At 38.3% G+C, this 21,175-nt stretch overlaps 1 protein-coding gene across 1 annotated transcript in view; it reads right to left on the reverse strand.

The window, feature by feature from the left end:
• The window catches only part of LOC136864246 (probable maltase), a 141,346-nt gene that overhangs the window by 94,306 nt on the left and 25,865 nt on the right, over nucleotides 1-21,175 (reverse strand). Inside the window, exons 4-5 of the mRNA XM_067140987.2 lie at nucleotides 14,149-14,274; nucleotides 13,823-14,046 (exon numbers count right to left, since the gene is read on the reverse strand). Coding sequence (XP_066997088.2) covers nucleotides 13,823-14,046; nucleotides 14,149-14,274 — 350 coding nt within the window. The remainder of the gene's footprint in view (nucleotides 1-13,822; nucleotides 14,047-14,148; nucleotides 14,275-21,175) is intronic.

Genomic DNA, 21,175 nt, shown 5'->3' on the forward strand with positions numbered 1-21,175 from the left:
GGATAAGCTGGTAACAAAGTGCAAATTCATCGAGATTAAAAACGTTGCAAGATTTGCTTATTTTAGCAGGCAGAACCATTTCGTTCCACGCTTCCCTTTCCTCTACACTTCCACTTTCTGCTTCGCCACAAATTGTTTTGTAAATGAAGCCGGCTCGATTTTTAAAACGGTCCAGCCACCCGTTCGACGTGGTTAAAGGCACCTTTAATTTGCACGCAATTTCTTCGGCTTTCCCCATCACAATAGTCCTGCTGAAAGGTATGTTTAAACTTCGCTGCTGTTAAAACTATATTAGCAGAGCTTGTTCTACTTCATCATACTTTCCAGATTTAACTTTCTTGCAATTTGCTGAAGTATTCCCTGCAGAAGCAAAAATCTCTTCTTTCTTCGCTATAATGCTGTTCAATGTACATGGCACCATCCCCAGCTCCTTTGCCAAAGCAACACAGGAAAGTGTAGATGACTCCACTTTCCTTATAATCTCCACTTTGCCTTTTATCGTTAATGCCTTTCGCTTGATCTCTTTCCTCCGAGTTCTGCTCATTTTCACTTACAACCAACTTCACTGACACCTATTCACACTAATCACGATGCTACACTATGCTTGGCAATCCGTAGCTTAGGCTTACAAGACGCAAAGCCAAGACTTGTACTACAGTTCGTTAGCATGAGCTTTCTATCTTCCTCACACCTCCCGGCACCTGCTTCAAAGTTAACGGTAGCAAATGGGAACTATGGCAACTTATTCTTAGAGATTCTTAGAACCTAGGCCTAAATTACACCTGCATTCATACTGGTTGTCACGGCAACGGGCGTAGTTTATGGCCGTTTCGCAAGTACCGCATGTCCAACCCAGTATTGAATTCCTTTTCCCGCTTCAATCCTCTTCATGCTATAAGTAATGAAGAAAAGAAACAGGTTCGAAGTTGCAGAAATGAGTGCATGAAAAACTATCTGGGGTATTATGTGAGAGTGATAAAGACACAGTAGCAACACTAGCACATCCAAACGTAAACAGTTTCTTTCTCCGCGATTTTATTTCATGTCTCCTCATCCTAGTGCTACGTTCTAATAATGCGATGTAATAATTACGAGTGACACAATAATACAATGTTTAATCGTATAAAGGTAAAAATAAAAATAACTTTCAATTTTATGCGAACACATGGTCTTGCAACACCTCTGTGTGCCTCCCGCCAACACCGAGTTGGTTATCAACATTTGTTCAACTTCATAGGCGATCAGGATCTTTCGGCCGGCTGTTTGGCAGCATGTGTATCAGCTGGCAAGTCGCTGTTTCCTACATAGAGTCAGGAAGTTGTTTTTGTTCACCTCACTAATAATGCACACTGAAAATCTTATCAGTTTATTTTAAAAAAGTAATTTCCTCTACGACAAGACCCATAAGTAGAGACCGGAAAATTAGCATCTATTTGTTTCAAAATTAGCATCTATTTTCCCAAAATTAGCATCTATTTACAAAGTTAAAATAATCACATGGTATCATTAATTTTAACGATTCCAAGTTTATGAAGTGCAATTATTGTCCTTGGTTCACACACAATACAAATTCATTGATCAAACGAAAGCACTGTCAGTACTTCGGCATTGCTTTTTTTTCTTTCAAATTGCACCGTCTGTCTATAACCACTGTGTTGTAATGAGACAACTGCCGCTCACTATCTACATTGTTCGTTGCGGTCCACAAAAACTCAAGAGAGTATTTAGCAAATATGCTGAACTCTGAATTGCAGTTAATGCAAGCATGACATCACATTTTTCACTTTCTTTCATCTGGGTTTGAATTGCATGTTTCAGAGAACAGTAACCAGACCAAATATTGTTTCGTGAGATATCTGTTACTCCAAACAATTTCTCAAGCTCATCTAATTTATCAGTGTTATTCAAAATTATATTTTTTGGACACAAAGCTTGAGAAATTCACACAAAATGCTTATGGTTGCGGTCTTTAGCTTTCAATGTGGCTAGCTTGCACTGTGAAGAATGAGCAGCTTTGACAAAGGAGGTCAACCAATCCAGCTGCACGATCTGTGACAAAAACCATGTGGGAGTGAAGCCTATTCACTTCTCGGTCATTCAGATCAGTCAGGTACTTAATACCACAGTTGTTGAAGTCTTTCATGTCAAAAATCTTGAAAAATGTGCTTACTTTACTGTTACATCTTGAAAACTGTAACAGTAAAGCAAGCACTCAAATAGAAGACAGCCTGAAACAAGCTATTCCATCGGGTTATGACAGGTGCAGGAAAGAGCTTTGCTTCCTTTGAAGCACCACACTTTGATGTTAAGAATTGTAAATAATTATACAGTAGTCTCGTTAATCCGAACTAATTGGGACCAGAGTCTGTTCAGATTAACCGGAAAATATTTTCTAATAATATTAATTTCTTTATCTGCCGCTAATTACTTTTGCGGTTTCCGGAGACGCCTAGGTGCCGGGATTTTCTCCCGTAGGGGTTCTTTTATGTGCCACTAAATCTACTTACACGAGGCTGATCTATTTTAACACCTTAAAATACCACCGGACTGAGCCAGGATCGAACCTGCCAGGTTGGGATCAGGATACCAGCGCCTCAAGCGTCTGAGGAAAATAGTTTCTACAATATAGTACATACTGTAATTTGAAACGTCCATTCTTTAGCAGTCACATTAATAAAATGCTGTATAAAATTACAGTAGGGTAGTTAAGAACCCATAGAGGAGAAACCAACTAAAACTAGGTTAAAACTTGTCTCCTAAAAAGTCGAGCAACACTCCGCTGCTACGCCCACTGATGTGATGTTTGTGAGACGCTGGTTTAACACTGCATCTTTCAGTAGGTTCCAGTCACTACGACAAAAGAAACTAACAGACTTTGTAAAGTTGAACGACCAGTGTGATGGCTTATGTGTAATTATGTTTATGTTAAGATATTCTAGTAAAATATGGCTAATAAAATGCAAGTAAATCTTCATTCTATAGTATATTCTTTCATTTCAATAAGGAGAAAGTTTTTAAAATTGAAAATTTCAGTTCGGATTAACGGGACCCTAGTGTACTTTAGCTTTATTGTGTTCAAAAATGCAGACTTTACCAGCGCAACCACATGATTTAAATCTGTCATCACTGTGACCCAACTATTGCCAACCAAGCTGATATTATGTGCCCAGCACTGTAGATGCATTAAATGATCCCCTATGACCACACTTAAGGGGAGTACGTATGGTGAAATTGGTCAAGAAGTGACATTTTCTGATAATTATATCTTAATAATATTTGATCTCTCCTGAATAATTTGATGCATTATTTGTCAAATAATTCCAATTGAATGTGTAGTTTTTATCATTCAAAGTTAATAGTGCAAGTGTAAAAAAATCCAGTCGTTCTGCATTGACTTGTTTAAGTATATCTCTGGAACTATTCAATCTACAAGGCTGTGGTTTTCAGCTATTTATTCCTTGTTAATTTTAATGTTCATGTAAAAAGGTTGGATGCACTTTGTAAGCAGAAATGGCGGCATTGCGCATGCATTTTGTGGATTTACCTTATGGTTCTGGTGTTTTATAGGTGTTGAACTGTAAACCCAGTGGTTTGGTGTGTTATTACATGTTCTTATATCTCTTTTCAATATGACGAAAAGAAAGGGTTGTTTCAAGAAGCGAAGTTTCCATGAAAATCAGCATTAGATGGAATCTGAATCCAATGCTGATCCTGAAATAGATGTTTCACAGACACATGATAAGGTCACGCCCACTAGTGCTACGAGAAGGAAACGTGGAAACCATGAGGATTTATTTACAAAGAAGATCATATAAACAGCATACCATTCTGCAGTGGTGGAAGCTATTAAACCAGTATATAGAGAGTTAGCTCACCCTGACCTCCTTTCCAAATGTCTCCATGGTTGAACGCAAACACCAAAATGAGTCTTTCAGTAATGTCATTTGGACCCGCAAACAAAAAAATGTCTTTGTAGAAATGAAAACTATGCTTGGGTGTTTGTGATGCTGTGATAACGTTCAGGCCTAATTATGATAATAGGGGAAAAATTAGGGTACTAAAACAACATGGCATCACTCCAGGAGCCAACACACTGCAAGCCTTCCAGCGAACGGATCGACTTAGTATTATGAAAGCCCAGCGTGCAGCAGAGGAAATGACTAAAGAAGCAAGAGGCAGGAAAGGAAGGAAGTTTCTAGGTTTGCAGGATGATCAAGAACAGGATCCAGATAATGCCGATTATGGGGCTGGCTGTTTCTAGGAGCTGGCATGCCTCCATATGTGAATTAATATCAAGTGAAACTTTAAACTTGATTTCCTGAAAACGACTTTTAAAAAAATATTTGACCCATTATCTCACGATACACTATGTTACCTCTTAGTATACTGCAGCTACTGAACCAACAAAACATTTCTGCCTCTAATGGTTTTTTACTTACAGAAGAAAAAGTGGACTTTTATAAGAAAAAATTGAAATTTTTTTTAAAATCATAACTAATTATTTGTCTATATATTCTGATTCTGGTTCAGTAATCAGAAAAGGAGTGATGCCATACTTCCCATAAATTTCACATGTCTAGCAGTCAACGGTTCTGAGAAATGGGTCATCAATATTGCAAATTTAACACTGTAGGTATAGGGCATACGTACTCCCCTTAATGTTTCATAACACCGGGTCATGTACAGGGCACTCTCACTAACAAACACTTTAACTGCTATGGTACACTATAACTGCACAGAGCTTCTAAAACAGCACGAGAGCAGTTTGTAGCATTTCCTGCATCAAGATAGTTCACAGAAAGAACGTGCAGCTCTCATTTCGATCCGGCTGGGACTTGGAATACGATAAAAACACAACGGCCCATTCTATCTGTAGTTTCATCAGAGAGTATGTTGATGTTTTTCCCCACTAGAGCCTCTGCTGTTCTTTTCTGGTGGTCAGATGCAACTTCTACAAAGTAATTTAAAATTACTGGATCAACTGGGTACGGGTAAGATAGTTCGATATGGAAATCTCACTCAAATTCACTATCCTTCAATTTTGCATGTGGTTTCGATGTTGTAATACCTGAACCGTACCCGATCAATGAAAACGAAACTTACAGGTAAATATACTTCACGTAGATTTCTCACACGTGGCAGCTCTTAATTTGAAAACTCAGTAATCCAGGCTCTTAACTCTTTGCTTTCCAGCTTCTGCAGAGGTATATTTGCTTTGGCAAATACTTGAACTGTGCGTTTCAAGAAGTTATCTCTGGAAATTTTTCGTTTACAACTATCTACCTGTGTAAGCACAGAAGATTGCTTTTTCTGAGATGTACTAGCAGCGAGGGTTGAACTTTTGTTATTGCGTCGCTTACCCACATTATTTCCGATGTAACATGTTTCACAAGGCTATCTTTTTTCCACCCAACTCGGCAATTACAATACTTGCTAAACACTGTCGCTGAATCTGTGGCATATAAACCATCCCTTGCATATTGCTGAGCCCTTTCGTGTGCAGTTTTTGTCGTGCACCCCATAACCTAAATGATAGACTTTACTCGTCACTAGTTCCAATTTTGAACAACAGGAAGACAACGCTGCATCTATCACGTTATTTCTGTGACACTCAATTTTCATTTCGATAATCTATACAGATCTTATTCCCCTTGCTATTTCCATTGTAAATATCGATTACAATCAGCAAGCAGAAATCGATCGGCTACTTTTCTTCATCGATCGGAACGGTCGACAGATTTATGCATCACATTTTGAGTATTTCTGATGATTTTGCCGAAATATGTTGTTTTCGCCAGTAAAATAGCACATTTTCGCAGAATTCGCACCAAAATTGCATATTTCGCATTTTGGGTCACAATTCGCATTTTGTCGCACTTCTATTTATGCGTAAAAACGATTTTATTCCACATTAGAATTACCGTCGGCTTGGATTCAGTACAAGATTGAAAAATTCACATTTATCACAAATGCGATTTTTTCAGGTCCCTACCCGTAAGTATTATTGCAACAACAACAACAACGCAAGAGAATGACTGGTAGGTAATAAGCAAGGGAATGAAAATTCAAACTGGTTAGAATATTCAATTCCGTGGTAGATTAGGCCTATATGGTATTTAGTTTATTCCGCAATTATTGTTGACCTTATTTCAGAATCATTATCAAGCTGGAGTCCATATACAGTGCAGTACGTCAGTACGATAATTGGCATTGGTTGGATTGTACAATCTTCAAGTGTTTATTACAATTTTACAAATGGCATTTGTTGTACATGTATTCCTAACAAACAGTAACGTTGTGAACAATTATATTTTACGATTTTTAATTAATGTTTAGACCACCTCGATTAATGACTTCACCCTGTCGCGGCACGCAACTTACTGCATTAAAGTTGCATCAAAACATCCATTGCGTGCTTTATGTTTCCCGCGTAGAATCCCGTTTTATTCTATTCCGCTAGATGGAACCGTGGAGTGGAAATTCCGACTGATGGGTCCGAATCCACAAGGTGAGAGTGAGCATCTGGTGTCCGTGTTGTCATAGCGTGACGTTGTATGGCCTTGGCAAGCTCGGACAGGTTCCGTGACACCAGACACACACCACAAGCGCGTGAATGGTCTTACACAGGGAGGCTGCAACTTGGAGATTGGAGGGTTCTAACCACGGGCTGCTTTGAGCAGATGTTTTCTATCTCAAGAGGCTCTAAAATCTGAACTGTTTAACCAGGAAATATATTTACAACAGAACACTTTAAACGGGACATATATCTCAATGCAACTGATCAAGGGACCAAGAATATGACACTTCTTAGGCAAGAAAACTTCTTAAGCAGGAACTTCTTAACAGAGTTTCACTGTATGTTTAGTAAGTGCACAAAGAATGTTTTAGGTACACGTTTCATCATTGTATATAACAGCATTAATATTTTGTCAGTTTTATGAGTGGCTGAAGATGAAACTAGTCCCACACCACACTGATGTATAATTAATCACAAATTATGTATTGATTAGGTGGATTCTTCTCTTGCCCGACTCGTTGGCTGAACGGTCAGCGTACTGGCCTTCGGTTCAGAAGGTCCCGGGTTCGATTCCCGGCCGGGTCAGGGATCTTAACCTTAATTGGTTAATGTCAATGGCATGGGGACTGGGTGTACGTATTGTCTTCATCATCATTTCATCCTCATCATGATGCGCAGGTCGCCTACGGGCGTCAAATAGAAAGACCTGCACCTGGCGAGCCGAACCCGTTCTGGGATATCCCGGCACTAAAAGCCATACGACATTTCGTTCCTTCTCTTAATATATTGTTATTTTGATATAGTTAACACAGCAAAGGGATCTCCAGTTTTACGAGAAATACAAACCAAGTGGTGTGGCTTTTTATTTCAAAAATCCTGCATGCCTTCCTTAGGGTATGAACCATGGCCACCTTGGAGGAGCCACGGACAAAATTATTCGGTTATCACACCCCTCAAGATGACATGGATCAGGCTGATGAAGATCCATAACTGCCACACTACCAGAGCCAAGCTGAAAAATTGTCTCAAGGAAGTAAGAAACATCTCAGAGAGAGAGAGAGATTCACCCTGAAATATGTAAGAGAGGATGCCATTAGGAGGTGGCTCAGTCATTGTTTGGGGTGGTATGAACTCTCGAGGCACAAATGGAGCACAACATCATTGATAGAGGTGCTCTAAATGCCCACCGATACACTAAAGGAAGTTTACACAGCATTACTAGATTTCTTGGTTACACAATACAGCAGAAGTCCATTATAGCAAGAATTCATAACGGCGAAAAATGTACTCACTATAACGGATTGTGGTTATATCAGATTTTTCGTAAATGTCTGAAAACCCCCACACAATAAAATCTGTATGAAACGGCAATGAGTTTGTTCAAAACTTGCATTTTTGCGGATGATATCCACACATATTTTTTTTTTAAATTACATTATTTTATTGAAAACCCAATACTTTAAAGTCTTTAGGACTATGATATAATCATTCTTTTAAGGTTGTAATGGTACAAGTTTCACCTGTCATCGCAGGCATCATCAGAAATAAATTCTATACTCTAAATCAGAGCTCTGAAGTTGATGTTATATTAAAACTATTCTTAAAAACTAATTGTTTACAATAATTTGCATTGATGTATAAGAACATTGGATTGAATAGGTTAATCCTGTTTTAAAGATCTAATGGGATATCATATGTGTTCCCATCTAATGGTGATAATATAAAATAATATTAATGCTCATAATGTTGATACTGGGTTGGCAATTGAATTCAAAAGGAAATGAAAATATTTACACAGATTTTTCAGTATATACAGGAAATCAATACGTTCAGCTTAAAATGATTTGTGGATTACTTAAAATCATATTTTCTTTATTGAAACGAGAGTCTTTATTAATAATATTCAAAGCGAAGACGCTGGTTAGATGGCAAGATAGCTAGTAGAGGATGATTGATTAAGTTTCATTCATTAACAAATTATTCCATCTTCTCTTTAAATATGAAGTATGCTGCCTAGGTCGTGAAGCTTATGAAGTTAGCATCCATGTAAGTCTGAAGAGGAGTTCAAAGAAGTTCAACTGGATTCTTAGGTGTAAATGAAACCGCTTGTGATGTGTGTTGAAGTCTGTGAAATAAGACGAAAAAGTGTGAGAGTTGTAATAATTGGGATTGTTCACTAGTGGAATTAATCTTCTGAACACTTACCCTTTAGACTTTAGGAGAGATGTCCGGCAGCATTACTTGTGTGTGGTGGTCTGACAGTCACTTTACTCCTCGTATTGTGGGGGTGCGTCATTGTTGGTGGGGAGTGTGTCAGATGAAGGGTGGGCAGTGCATTAAGATCGCTGTTGATGCACGTAGGGGAAGGGGTGTGGCCACGCAATGGGACATTAGCTGCTGCTGATACAGGGGTATCAATGCTGGATTTATAGTTTAAGATTTAAAAAAAATAGTTCTTGTTTATGTTAAGAGATGACAATAAGTTAGGAATTTGCTCAGTGACTAGGCTCTTTGTTTCTACAATTTCATTTAGATGACAAATTGGCAATGCACATCAAACCCCAATAAACTTCGACATGCCATGCAACACCACCATCAACAAGGGAGAATCTAGCGTGCTTGTACGCACAACTGGGTGTGGAAAAACAGTGTTGCACTGTCATGCTAGCAATAACCGCAGTCGGAAGAAAATTGCCACTGTACATTATTTTTAAAAGAAAAACAGTGCCTAAAGCAAAGTTTCCCAAAGGCATTTACGTACATGTTCAAGAGAAAGGATGGATGGATGGATGGATGGATGCAGCTCTTGTCCAGGACTGGGCCCGTATGGTGTGGGGTGCACGGCCAAGAGCACTGCTTTGACGCCCAACAACATTCGTGTGGGACAGTTTCTGCAGACACTTAACGGAAGGCAAGAAGAAAACTTCTTCAGGAAACAAACTGATCTCGTAATTCCGGGTGGACTCTCACATTGTCTACAGCCCATAGATGTTTCCGTCAACAAGCCCTTCAAGGACAAAATACGTAAATTGTACGCCGAATGAATGGCAGGAGGGGAGCATGAACTGACGCCAGTTGTCAAAATAAAGAGGCCACGAGTCGAACTCTCGAGTGATTGGATTATGCGGGCATGGGTTATGGTGTCGACAGACGTTATTGTGAAGAGTTTCCTGAAGACTGGCATGGCAAATGCATTGGACGGGAGTCAGGATGATGCAGTATGGGATGGTCACCAGAATGATGCATGCGAGAAAAGCTCGGAGACTGAAGGCAGTGACAATTAATAGGGTTAAGTATGCCAGTTGTCCTGTTTCAACAGCCTAATGCAAATGTTACGGGTTTTTCTAGAATATGATCTTTTGCACACAAACCCCCACATATATCATGCACTGAAAATGTTCACACTTATTTTTTGTCAAAAAGTGCGAGTTATATGTGAGCAAATATGGTATTTCTTAAGAACGAAATTTAACATATGCATTCACTGAGTAACAAAATCAGAATAATAACGAGCAAGACAGAATATGGAAATCATCTACAGCAACACGTATTGAACAAACTGATTGCCATTTCATACTGATCTGAAAGTGTTTAGGGTTTTTTTCTGACTTACAAAAAATTAGATAAAACAACAAAATGCTGTAGCAAGTAATTTATTGCAGTTATGAATTTTCGCGATAATGTATATTATATATATTGTTGGTTACTGAAATTCATGTAATTATTTGATCTTGTTAGACCTGAATTTATATCCCTAACCTTTTCCATCATTCTCCAGGAATTGCATGGAATCAACCTTGGCTTCCAATGTGTTGGATTCAATTATATGCAATGTCAAGTACCTGATCTGAGTGTACATACTGCTAAATATCTTATTTATTATTACACTCTGCACGGCTCTACTTCTAAATTGACGTTTAGGTCGATTTTGGCTCTGTCTGGTGGTTGTGCACTGAAGCACAGACATCCAACCAATCCCAGTCTGCCATTTATATCGATTTATATCGGCAGAGCACGATCTCGAAACCTAGTTGCCAAGTCTAATATTTACATTCACCACGTGGTTAACCTATCTCGCTCAGCGTGTACGGTATTCGGTACGGTTCGCGATCATTTGCATTTTCCTCCAGTAATTAGTCTTTATCTCTCTAGTATAGTACAGTATAGCGTAGTTTACTGTTTAGCATAACATAAGTACAATATAGGTTTAATTATTAAATAGCTGTAGTTTTATTTATGTCCGTGTATCAGTGTACTTAGTTCGTCGTGTTTACCATGTCTCAGAGTAGTTCGGGAATGACAAGTGGCAAGAAATCGAGAGGTGTGAGACAAGGCACGCCCTTGAGAAGCCAGGCCCGTGAAATTGTGTCCAACGTGCGCGAGTACTTTGAGAAAGAAAAGGAGAATGGTGATATATTGCTTCCTTTAGCACAAGCCGTACAGAGAACTGCCAACACTACCAAAGTAAATACACAGTAGTGGCAGTTGGAAAGGAGAAATACCACGCTGAGGAACAATTGCCTGGATCCTGTAAGTCTGAAACGCCGGGTAAGAAAAGGAATTGGAACAAACCAGTGACGAACTTGGACAGTGTCCAGAAAGATGCCATTCATCGTCATATTTATGACTACTACCGCAGAAAAGACCACCCCACTCTTGCGAAGCTACGAGAGTCTCTGAAGGAAAGCGAACTATTTAATGGAAGCAAGACTTCACTGATGTTGTGGTAAAGGAACTGGGATTCCGTTACAAGAAATTAAATGGTCGGCGAGTGTTAATGGAGAGAAGTGATATTGTGATGTGGCGCTGCCGATTTTTAAGGGACGTTATGAAGGAAAATTTTGATTCAATTGTGTGGTTAGATGAAACATGGATTAATGCAAACCATACCGTAGGAAAAGGCTGGACAGATGATTCTGTGGAAGGTGCAGTGGCAGTGCCCATTGGAAAGAGGGGAAGAAATATAGTGCTACATGCCGGTACCACAAACAGATTTGTACCTAACTCTTTATATGTTCTGAGGTCTAAGAAGACTGTCAAGTACCACGAGGAGATGAATAGTGTCAATTTTCAGAACTGGTTTGAATACACACTAATGAATAACCTGTCTGAAAATTGCACACTGATAATGACAGTGCCCCCTACCATTCCATAATTCAAGACAAAACTCTGACAATGGCAGCAAAGAAGTCTATTATTGCTGAGTGGTTAAGGAGGCACAACATTCCTGTGCGGGACGACATGAAGAAAGGTGAACTGTTGCAGCTTGTGAAAGAAAACTAGCCACAATTTCCAGTGTATGTCGTGAACGAAATTGCAAGACGTCACGGACATAAAGTTATTCGACTTCCACATTATCATTGCCATTTCAATGCAATAGAGAAGATTTGGGCTCAGATTAAGGGTTATGTTGCAACCAAAAATAAGCGTTTCACTTAACCCAAGGTGGAAAACCTGCTAGCCAAAGCTGTGGCGAATGTCAGTTCCGATGACTGGAGGAAAGTTGTGCGCAGTACACAAAGATTAATACATGAGGCGTGGGAAAATGAAGATGTACTGGGGAACTCCATTGAAAGTTTAATAATATCCTTGGGAGCTGGTGATAGTGACAATGATTCATTGTTGAAGGGTTCCAGTGACAGATCAGTGGACTGTTCCCTTTGTAGGCCGTAACCTCCTTCCTGCGCCAGCCATTGGTGGTGAGTTATGTGTTATTTCCTCATTCTCTTTTATTCTTTATAATATATTCTCTTATTAGTGTCAGATGTTGTTAGTAAGAGTAGATTTTATGAATTTGTTTTCAATCTATATTTATTTGTTTTTCTGAGTACGGTATTACATTTTACTATATAGGGCCGTTTACTGCGGTCGTATTGCATCAGCTGTTCTTGCGGGCGTAGCGCGCTAGCAACAGAGGAAAGGCGATGCTCATTTGTTTTGCGAAACTTCAATTTAGAAGTAAGGCCGTGCGGAGTATAGGATTTTGTTATGAGCTGTGCGACTCTGTCCAAATTAACTCATTGCGGACCGTGGACGGCGTAAGACGTTCAAGCTTGCTCCTATGCTGCGCGCCGTGGACGGCGTAAGACGTTTAATGTTTCGCGCGAAGCAATGTTGTTTATATTCGTCATCTATGCATTCTTACACCTTAGTCAGCGTTACTGGTTGTAGCAGGAAGTTGGTTGACCTTGTTGAGATAACCCTCTCGTTGAGTGGGCTCATGTTTATCTCAGCAGTTTTAGCTGGAAAATCTCATAACTTCCTCGCGCGTCATTTCGGTACTTGACATTCCAATGCAGTGCGTGTCGTCCTTACCGAGTGTAGTATAATGGCTTATAATACAAAGTTTCTTACGGAAGATTAATTATTAGGTATTGTTCACAATGATTATTCTGGTGGTGAACTTATTCCTGAAATAGACTCAGATACTGAAAGTGAGAGTGGTGAGGAAATTGCGATTCCCGAATCCGATAGGCCTATAGAGAAAAGTTAAGTGCCTGATACATATCATTCTAGTTATTGTCCACCCGTTCTACCATTTACAGAGAATTCAGCTATAAACGTTCAAATAGAAAATAAGCAGGATATTTTGAGTTACGTGAGTATTTTCATGAATGACGAATTTTATCAGTATGTGTGTGAGCTGACCAATCAATACGCGAGTCAAGTGCGGCGCCCCGGCCTTTCACAAAGAATTCGATCATGCAATCGTGGAAACCGATTAGTCCAAAATCCTGATATAAAAATATACTGGACCGAAGACCCTGTTATTCATACTACGATATTTTCTAAAACAATGTTCCGAATACGCTTCCTTCATATTAATTTCTTCACTTCGGTGACAGTAATCGTTATGCCGAAAATATAGAAAGGCTGTATAAAATTAGACGTATTTTGAAACCTGTCACACCAGATATCACACCCTAAATATTTACTAGAGGTAAGCACAAAGTATCATTTTTCTAACACTTATAGTTTAGGAGTAATTGTAAATTGTATTAAGTGATGCACGTCAAGAGGGCCGGGCATGAAAATGGCCGGTCCAGGCATTCAAGTGTCCCGCTCAGAAGCAGGTACTGAACGTGTTAATTAAGATTCTTATCACGTCTAATTTACTTACGACTTAGGGCATGAATATAATAAACAGATGAGAAGACATAGTTACATACAAATGAAAAGGTTGGAACAGGTTAACATAGCATGGAGAGCTGTATCACAGACTGATGACCCAAGCTACAACAACAAAAACACCACCACCACCAGATGATCCTATCATTCAGTATCACAAGCAGTTGCATTACTCACCCAGAAGTACGGTTTTCAAATACTTCTCTCCAATCAGATAGAATATTCAAAACTTCTGTGAAGAAAGCAGTGGACTTATGACTGTAAAACTCGTACTGATCATGAGTCGTACCCATCACATCACCAGGTGTTGCATTCCTGAAGTGTTCATCTTCCAGGAGGTATTGAATTTTATCAAATTCAAATCCACTTGCACCGCGATCCAACCAAAAACTGAGAATATCCTTTTAAAAAGGATTACCCATTAGTACAGCATTAGAGTTTTAACATTGCAATTTCCATTTCACAGAGAGGTATAAAATACTAAAATGAAGAGATTTACAAACCTTGAACTCATTTGTCACATTCTCATTGCGAAAGTTCAGATCTGGTTGGTCTACATGGAACTGATGAAGATAAAATTCCTGTCTCTTAGAACTCCACTCCCAAGCTGAACCTCCATAAATACTTTTCTGAAACATACAAAGAAATCTCTGAAGCAATGAAAGATAATATACCAGTGAAATTATAGCTCACTTCTGCACAAGCTATAATAAAACTAATATACCACATTTACCCATCCAACTTAAATTAAAGACCCACACCCTGTTTTTAGCTGGATTAGAATTTATAAAAATTGCACTCTGTATTTAAGACAAGCAACCGTTTATTGAACAAATATGAGTTAAAGTTTCAGCATTAAACAGGGGAACATATTATCGTATTTTCTCGCGTAATTAACACACATTTTTGAGGAAAAATCCAGGCAAAGATTTTGGATGCGTACATTATTTGAGGTATTAAGATATTTTAAAAAATATTTACAATTCATTTACATTTAAAAGATGCATCAAATATAATCTACACACAACGCGTTCAAATCATTTGTGGTTAATAGTCATTCGGCGTAAAATTCCAGCGTGAGACTTTTTCTGAAAAGTCAGGTAAGTTGGACGCGTGGGTTTGAAGTACCGACACTGGAAAATATTCCTCCCATTACGAGCTGACAATATGACCTGAAGTGAAATAAATGTGTACTAATAGAAGTACAATTCATGTAAGTACATAATGACATGCCAGCAAAATAAAGAAAACTGTCTAACATGAGCAGGGCTGGGCATCGAAGAACGGACCCCTGCTATTTTTCCCCAAACCGTTGATATCCAATCTTGTATGAGTGACTTGTCCATCCAACCATGTTCTTGGATACGAACGTGGTTCCCTCGCGGAAATTTTACGTTAGGCATTGGTTTTCGTTTTTGAACTACATAAGGTGCAAGCTTTTTATCATCACCTGTTACAGCAAGCATTGCCAAAGAGAATAGCATTGCAGTACATCGTACTTTTTCGCTTCTGGTAGCGCGTACGATAACACTCTACGTCCCTTTCTTATCGACTGTCCAACTTTGTGCCATACAGAAACTGATTGGCACCTGACCTGTGGTTCCTATTTGGGAGAGCAAATAAATATTCCTTCACTTTACGCTTCTCAATTACAGAGCGATGAAAATCAATTACTTTTTGGTTGAAATCATTCAGCATTTTGTGGCATAATGGTGTTCGTCGAAGAGAAAGTCCATTTCTCTTCATAAAATTAATGATCAAGCATTGGCTAACCTTCAAATCCAAGACATCATTCCATGTGCAGCAACTATTTCTCGTCCTTTAAAATAAAGCATTTTGTGAGAAACAGCATATCCAACATCGTGTAACGAAATTACGTATTTAAGCAGATCCTCCCCTACTTTCAGAAACTTGCCGCTTTTTTGTCCAAGATTTGCTTTGCGAGACTTGTTGGTCACTTGACTCATTATCAGGGACCACAGGCCTTAAATAGCTTTCTCAAACCAAACCCTATGAGATTGTAGAGATATACATAAACAGTCTCCTTATAATATTTAAAATATTGTTGGTGGCATAATGAAATTGCGGTGCATAAAAATATTCCTATATAAATGGTGTAATATGTCAAGTTCGTTCCCTGTCTGATGGTTGTGATCGTTAAAGCATCCCGTTTATGTTATGGTCCAGTTTTTAGTTTGAGTCCAGTTTATTAAGAAGTTAGTATAATTTCCCACCTGTAGTCCACTGGCTTGTGCAGTGTGAGTCTCCATACCTTCGCTGCTGAACTCAAGGTCAAGAATAAACTAAAACTTGAGTATTTGTGATTTTTTTTTCAATAAATATTGTGGCCTGCAATTAGTGATGAGCAGAATTGAATATAAAGCATTCGAGAATTTTTGAAAATGGATACTCGCATTCGAAACCATATTTTCGAATACAATATAACCTTTAAATTAAATGAGACTTACCATGCAAAAACTTGCTACACATACAAGTGACCAAATAAAGGGCGATTTTTTAAATAAGTAGAGATTTCTCCCTCATGTTGAGCGCTTTTGTATCTAATGTGTTTTGTTTTATTCTTCTTCCATTGCTAAGGAGGGATTAGTTTTATCATTATGATCACTGTGTTCCCTTTACTTGCTTTTGTGAATATTATATTTTTGCTATTAATGGTATTTAAAACTGAGCTTTTAAGTTTTGAAATTTGTATGGGTTGCTGAATTTCCTAGTTTCATAATTTTTTGTGCTTCATTGGTTGCAACATTTATTGTATCTTTATGCTGTATGATTATGTTGTTGCAATTTCAACTCAGTGGTTAATTGCTTTTATGTTGTTTTCCATGTGACATTCTTGGTCATTAACCCAGGAGAGGTCGCGTTACAGTCTTTCAGACCCAGTTTGTCTTGTTCACATCACTATCTATGTTCACTGCACACCCAATTACACTTCATATAATTGTAGCGAGAAGTTTCAGGCAACGCTCCCCCTCCAACAGAAACTTAAGTTTTTATTTTCCAGACTCCAAAATCAAAACTGTGGGCTTTATGCATATGTGGATAGAAAAAACAAACTTTATTCGTGAATGTCATACACTTCCTACAGACATTTGAGAAATGTAAGCTGTATTTGGGCTGCTTTACCTTGCTGGCATTCTTTGTTCATCCCATGAAAATCTTTAGGACATGTGGTCGACAGATGGAACAGGTGTAGTAATTTTCCGAACAACAATGAATCTGCATCTCTTTAAATTCTTACATAGAGCTATGAGATTCAACAACGTTCATGACAGACATGAGAGAACTCTGTCAGATCACATCTAAAATCTGAGAGATATTTCAGGCTTCAGACAAACGATACTCTGAAGCATATTAACCAGGTGAATATTGCCTGTTGACGAAATGCTGGAGTCGTTATATGGCAAATGGGCTTTTCAACAGTTTAGACCAAGCAAGTCAGCTAAGTATGGCATAAATTTTGCCTTAGTTTACGCCAGGACATATTACACAGATCATATGGAAATTTATCCCAGCCAACAACCGTAAGGACCATTAAGAAATAACAATTCACCAAGAGCTAGTGTTGAGAAAATGGTACAACAAATATCACGTACTGGGAGGAATGTGAACTTTTGATAACTCGTTTATGTCCTCACCCCTAGCCATCTCTCTTCTTGAAAACTACCTAATGGCTGTCTGAACTGTCAAAAGATTCCTCCAACATTTAACATTCATAGATCCAAAAAAGCCAGTTGTCAGTAGTGTTTTGGATTTAAAGATGACTACATTGCTCTCTTGCGCTTCCAGGAAAAACAAGGTTGTCCTTTTGACTTCCACTTTCCACAATTCTGACAGCTGATGAGCTCCAGACAGGCCAGGAATCCTGAGCTCCTAACCTTACACAACATGATGAAGGGAGGTGTAGACATTGCTGAACTGAAAGGGACCAATTCGGTTTCAAAGACTAGGTGTTGCAGGTCACCAACCGTTTTCCATGGGTTACTGAATGTCGCCTTGAATATCTCCAATATCAAGAAACAATTTATCGCTTATCCAGGAAGATAAAGATCACGGTGAAAGTGTGGTGGGCTAACAGGTGGAATGAAAACAACCTGCAACACTGAGGTGGGAAACAGGACCTGGTTGTTGCAGCTATTGTGATTGACACAAACACAGGAAAACCAAAACCCAGCACAGCAACTGCCAGATGGACATTTGCAAGCAACACACAGTTTCAACTTGTGTCGCATGTACAATGGAGGGTGGTGACGAAGACGAATGGGTTGGCCTGCGACAGCAGTGCCTATAATATTACTTGTATATACCTTTTGTGTTTTGTGATGATGATGCTTGTTGTTTTCAAGGGGCCTGACATCGAAGGTCATCAGCCCCTTTCTGTTTTGTATAATTCTTTTTACTATTATTACAATTATTGCTATTATTTTTATAAGTAGTCAATAAGCTCACTGTATAATTAGTATTCACTGACTGAATTATAATTTTAAGCTAACTTTGCAATTGAATATGTTTAATTAGCAAAACCAAAAAGTTTGCAATATAAAATAAAGATATAACAATAAAAATGAATCCCAAATCAAACAAAATAATACAATAAATAACAAAAAATGAGTAAAAGTCAGTAGTGTGCAGTAATGAGTCATTTTAAACAACCGGGTCTAAAAGAGCCAGCACGACCTCTCACGTCCAAGGAATGAACACGACCTCCCCTGGCTTAAACGTGAAACCATTTTCTAACAGATTTGTTTCCCTGTTGGAAAAGGTTTTACTGTATCTGTTTTATAACCTTCGGTTAGAACTCAAATTGTTGTTGTGGTGGTGGTGGATTGTCTTTGTTTATTTATCAGATTACTGATTTTGTTTTCAATTACTGCTTGTTCTTCGATTGCTTCACTTTTTATATAGTAATGCAAACAATAAGTGTAGGATGTCCACAGAGCAGAGTACCAAAAGTTACTTAGTTTAGTGAAGGCATAACATTTCTTAGCTAATTTCTTGTATTTTATAAATGCAAATCTATTTTGATCCATAAATTTTGTGATGGAGATGCTGAGATTTTAATGAATAATGTGGCAAGTTTTGCTTTTAAGGGGTCATGTTTGTTGCTGATGAACACATGACTATGCCCACCACTCAACAGACATCAGTACATATCTTAAAATATTACACATTGAACATATTAGAAAATCACCAAATACACAGAAGGCAATAAAAATGCACATTGCAAAAAAAAAAAAAGCCAACAAGAACAACCTTAGTGATCACCCACACCTGAATGATTCCACACCCTTCACGTTGTGCCCATTGCATTTTCTGGCACGTTATAAAACGGCGTCAAAGTAGATGTATAGCACAAGACAGAATTATGTAAAACAAACTATGATTCAGAAGTTCACAGGGGGCCGAAATCGGAGAAAGAGAGCATAATCACGAAGGCTGTGGAAGAAAAGAAAATTGAAATGCTAAGTGTATTACTTAAAAGAAACAAGATCAAATTTAATGTATTATTACACAACTAAACTGCTGTGAAACTGAATGGTAGACGAAGACGTCAGCTGCATAGAATCGTAAAGAAATTAGCCAGATTCCGTTAGAAGATACTGAAAACTGTTGAGAGAATAAGATACAGCGGAATATTATATATTCAATACAAAAGAACAGTATTCCAGCTGAAAATAAGAAGATTAAGATTAAATAAGCGAGGCAAGTGGTCAGACAAGGACCATAACGTTGAATGCTACTGGAACTGAAGATTGTCAAATAAATAGAGGACGAGAATTATTTCAAGAAGAAAGAATTAGCAGACACGAAGACATCAGAAAATGAAATTATTTGAATTCAGATAAAAATTAAGGCAGAATTGATACTGTAGCTATACTAATCCCAGTATTATATATTTGAAGATAGATTAATTAGCAAACAGATAAGAACATTGGTAGACTATTATAAACTACCGGAGGAGTTGATATGAACCTGTACATATAAAAACTTTCTTCTGTTGAGCCTAGCACAAGAGAGAAGAATATGAATATGTGGTGCTAAATCCGCATTGGACCGACCTGGAGATGAGTGTGTTACTGGCCGACCAACCAACCTGATGTAGAAGTGGAGACCAGCTGATCCATGGGTTCCAGCCGGCTGAGGACAGCAACTGTAGCTCAGAGGGCTACAGAAACATTGTAAGCCAGAGAATGACATGCTAAGTTTACTAAATTATAGTTCTTAATTAAATCTGGATATAAGTATATCATGAAATTATTGGGTTTTTTGTTTTTTTTTTTTTGCTAGGGGCTTTACGTCGCACCGACACAGATAGGTCTTATGGCGACGATGGGATAGGAATGGCCTAGGAGTTGGAAGGAAGCGGCCGTGGCCTTAATTAAGGTACAGCCCCAGCATTTGCCTGGTGTGAAAATGGGAAACCACGGAAAACCATCTTCAGGGCTGCCGACAGTGGGATTCGAACCCCCTATCTCCCGGATGCAAGCTCACAGCTGCGCGACTCTACGCGCACGGCCAACCCGCCCGGTATTATTGTTTTTAGTGGTGTACTTAGGATGTCAAGTGATTCATTGAAGTGCAATTTCAGAATCTAGCTTTCAAGGTTAGGTTATATGAGAATCCATATATCTCAATCGGATGAAGTGACCGTATATATTGAGTGTAATATGATAGCTATGGAGAATTCATAATTAATAGCAGGAATGAGTAGAGTAACACAGCAGACTGAAAGCATATGAGAGTTGTGGATATCTTAAATGGGTTAGGAAACCTAACATGTTTGTTGGTCATCGTAATGATATGATATAGAAGTGATATGCAACTAATACGAATTATTCAGTGTCGATGTAGATCGTGAAGAAGTACCTCAGTATACTAGATGGTTAAATGTTATTCTGAGGGATGAAGTGTGATCCAGTGAAGCGAATATACATTTAATGAAGTATATTACGTTGTGGGAAATATTGTATAAAAGAAGAGGTTATGAGATTTTAGAAAATGGTTACGTTAAGATGTGGTGAATGAATTGAATGATATGTTGTTTGTAATGAAGAAATAAGAAAACGTTGAAGAGAGTTGATACTGAATTAGATGCAGAGGTTATAAAATTATAGACGCAGAATACGTATATTTAGTTTCTGGATCGCATACATCAAGCACATGCATAGAAAGAATTCACATCGAGGGAATATAGTAATATAAGGTAGGCATAGCTAACGCAAACGTGTAAGCCAAGGTAAATAATTCTTGTATGTATGTATGTATGTATGTATGTATGTATGTATGTATGTATGTATGTATGTATGTATATATGTATGTATGTATGTTCAGCCATCAGCCCTAAGGCTGGCTGGATCCTCAACAAATACCCATATTAAATGTTCTATGGAGATAGTGCACAAGATACCAGATGATTAGAGTTTGTAGTTTATAGCATTTAAAAATCAGAGATTTAGCATTTTTATTTTCAAATTTAGCATTTTGTAGCATCTAAATTCCTCAAATTTAACG

Source organism: Anabrus simplex, chromosome 2, assembly GCF_040414725.1.
Source record: "Anabrus simplex isolate iqAnaSimp1 chromosome 2, ASM4041472v1, whole genome shotgun sequence".
Lineage (NCBI taxonomy): Eukaryota > Metazoa > Arthropoda > Insecta > Orthoptera > Tettigoniidae > Anabrus > Anabrus simplex.